This window comes from Panthera pardus, unplaced genomic scaffold (assembly GCF_024362965.1).
Source record: "Panthera pardus isolate Hobbes unplaced genomic scaffold, ASM2436296v1 HiC_scaffold_7, whole genome shotgun sequence".
Classification (NCBI taxonomy): Eukaryota; Metazoa; Chordata; class Mammalia; order Carnivora; family Felidae; genus Panthera; species Panthera pardus.
Window position 1 is genome coordinate 60,712,485 of NW_026527002.1, and position 3,331 is coordinate 60,715,815.

Here is a 3,331-nt window from a genome sequence, read left to right on the forward strand (position 1 = left end):
CTTCCCTTAGCCTTCACTTCTTCAAGCTAGAGAAACCCCAGTTCCTTTAGTCCAAAAGAATAGCTGATTGGCTGCCAGGGTCCCTCCCTCCCTGTGCGCCCCATACTATTCCTTTAGAAGCAAGGATGGTGTCAAACTTTGATCTTATATGACCCAGACAGTAAACCCTGACTAATGTACCTAAATAAATAAGAATTCTATAAATAGATGGTATTACAATGTTAGGATCATCTATTAACTCAGTTTAGTTAGTGACCTGTCAGATAACTACTATTATGTAGCATTGCAGTATACAAAGAACAGATATTTTCCCATTTTCTCCTCAAAGAATTTAGTGTACATATTGCTCTTATCACCCCTCTTTTACTACAGATGTGCTGAGGATCAGAGAAGTTCCATGATTTAGGTAAATTCATGGTAGTTGTGGTCAGAGTGCTAACCAGGAATTATTTGATTCCAAATCCCACGTTCCCTCATTTTGCTTTTTAGAGCGTATGCAAAGATAACTGGAAAAAGCTCAGTTGGTTTAATAACACACCCTGAAAACCAAGAATGATTACTATTGTTGGTTATTGCATAATAAAGTCTTTCATGTTGAACCCTTTGAAAGAGTCAGGTGAATTTAATTTGTAAACATCTGAAGTAAGAAACCAGAAAAGCGAAGACAAGTTGATAATCCTGGGGAAAATTTTGCAGCCCCACTTAGCCATGTTAATGAGCTGTATTTAGTTAAATAACAAAGAGCCTCCCTCCCTTTCCCCTTGTCAGGTGTGCCAAAGAACCTGAACTACGATGATGTGAAAGAGCTCATCTTAGCAGTGGATGGAGTGGTGTCTGTGCACAGCTTGCACATCTGGTCTCTAGCAATGAACCAAGTGATTCTCTCGGCTCATGTTGCTGCAGGTCAGTGAGTTTTGTAAACACCCTGCTAAAATTCAGTCCTTGCCCTGTAAACTCAATAATTTCCCTCCTTTCTGTACAGCTGCCCTTCGTGTCTGTTGCCTGTCAAAACAACCGTGGAGTGTTTCCTATTACCAAAGCCCTTTGAAAAAAGCCCTTGTCAATGTTATCATGGCAACAGTGATACTGAGGACATCCCTTGAGGCAGACTGCAGAGGGTAGTGGGTAGAATGAATGGCTAAAATGCCACCCAAAGTTCAAGGTCTTCAACTCGGAAAATTAGATCTCACCTGTTTGACTTGGTGCCCGATGAATTAAATAATGGGATGAGCTCAACAATAAACTTCATTGAATTATTTCCTGTGTCTGAGATGCTCTGCCTATTACAGAAGATTAAAAAAATGAAGGAGACCTAGGTCCCATACTTAAGATTCTAACAGGTTAAAAGATGTGCTAGTAGGAATTAATGGTGATTCCCTCACTGGATGGTTAGAAATTCTGTAACCATGTGAGATAATTCTTAGGATTTGGGGTTTATTCTAAAAAAGTGCTTTCTCAACTAGAATGTGATTTGTGCACCATGTGTCCTAGAGCTGGGGAGATAGGCAGTGGGGGAGGGGAAGCCTCTCACTGCTTCAGGAGACAGCTCAGGCCAAATGATATGTTAGGCTGCTAAAAAAATAATTCAAGAAGTTACTTAGAGGCAAGGTACAGGATCACTGGCGACAGGCATTTGAGGACTATGCTTTCTCTGATATCCTCGGCTTTGCTGAGAGGCTCAGATGTGGCTACAGGTAATTTATAGCATCTACTACACCAATATTTCACTGCAGATGGAAGAATCTAGTAAACAATCAGGTTACTATGGAGGGAATCTTACAGCTTCCTGATATCTTTTGGGACAAGAGAGAAGATGGCAGTGAGGTTCCTGCTCAAAGAAGAGTCTGTAGGGAGCTCTAAATGCTTCCCTGTTCCTATCACTAGTCTTGGTATAAATGCTGATTAGATACAAGAGCTTCAACGCAAAGATCTCTGGGGACTGGTGGGAAGGGCTGTATAAAAAATCAGAGCTTTGTCTTGGCTTTTTTCAGGCCTTATCTCCCCTTCCATGGTCAGGTTCTAGGAGGGCCAGACCCAAGAGAGAACTGTGGGCAGGAAGAGTTTCCATAGTGATGGGTACTTTGCTGCACTAGAATTTCCCCCTGTCTTGTCTGTGTAGATATAGCTGATTATCAGAGCCAGAGTGCTTCCCCTGAGTGCTCCGCCTATGGCCCTCCCCACCAGGTTAAAGACAAAGTGCTTGAGGCTGGAAGTTTAGCCATCACCCATGTGTGTACAATCAGTGCCCCTCTCACTGTGGTTCTTTCTCAACAGCAGCCAGCCGGGACAGCCAGGTTGTTCGAAGAGATATTGTAAAAGTCCTCAACAATAGCTTTACTGTGCACTCACTCACCATTCAGATGGAATCTCCAGCTGACCAGGACCCTGACTGTTTTTTCTGTGAAGAACCCCGGGACTAGTTCAGTCACAATGTCAACTTCCAGAGTTCAACGGCCTACTACACACTGCTCTGCAGTTTCTAGAATATAAGAAATAAAGAACCAAAGGAAGAAGTTTGAGAAATTCATGATACAGTACAGTGCACATTTTATTCTTCTTTATTTAGCTCCATCCACCATGAATGAAGATGCATATAGATTCATTAATCAATTGGATTCTCAACTCATCAGTAGCTGTGTTCAATCACAGGAATGTGTGTATGGACTATTCCTGACTGGGGCTGAAGTAACAGCTGTTTGTAACCATAGGCAATAAAAAGTTCATCTCCCTTCAGTGATGTATCCTGAGGATGAGTGGGTAAAATTGAACTTGGGAAAGTCTTATTAGGAATCAGTGCCCAGGAAAAGTCACAAAATTCTCCTCAAATGGGAGAAAAAAGCAAACTAGGAAGAGCTTAAGTTAAAAGAGATGCTGGAAGCTTAACACCCCACTAGAACTTGACTCTCTGGCCAGTTTATAATAGGATTTGGAGCAGTTTCTTTTTACTCCCTATCAGCATCACCATTCCCTAAATGGGGTAGAAATGTCCTCTTTCCTTCTCACAAATTATGTTTTAACATGTCTAAAACTATTGAATGGTATTTTGCTTCTCTGTGTAAAAGCTCTGGACAAATGAAAAATTATGAAATTGCTGCTTTTTGAGTGTTTTCACTTGGTGTGACCTAATAACAAAACAAGGAGGCACAGAGCATCAGAGTTCTTATTCCAGATCATATGGAAAATAATTTAGTCAAATAATTAAGAACTCCCAGGTCTTAAATAATATTTATGGAATACCAAGTATTGTCCAGGTATTGTACTAGGCTTTTCAGATGTGTCACCTCATTTCATTTGAGTGACAACTTTGGAAAGTTGCAATTAATACCATCGT

The 3,331-nt window shown here is 41.0% G+C and overlaps 1 protein-coding gene across 1 annotated transcript in view; it reads left to right on the top strand.

Annotated features, from left to right (window-relative positions):
* SLC30A8 (solute carrier family 30 member 8) overlaps positions 1 to 2,513 on the top strand; it is a 43,204-nt gene extending 40,691 nt beyond the window's left edge. The window contains exons 7-8 of the mRNA XM_019460001.2: positions 769 to 903; positions 2,275 to 2,513. Of these exons, the coding sequence (XP_019315546.1) occupies positions 769 to 903; positions 2,275 to 2,420 (281 nt within the window). The 3' untranslated portion in view covers positions 2,421 to 2,513. The remainder of the gene's footprint in view (positions 1 to 768; positions 904 to 2,274) is intronic.
* The last annotated feature ends 818 nt before the right edge of the window (positions 2,514 to 3,331 follow it).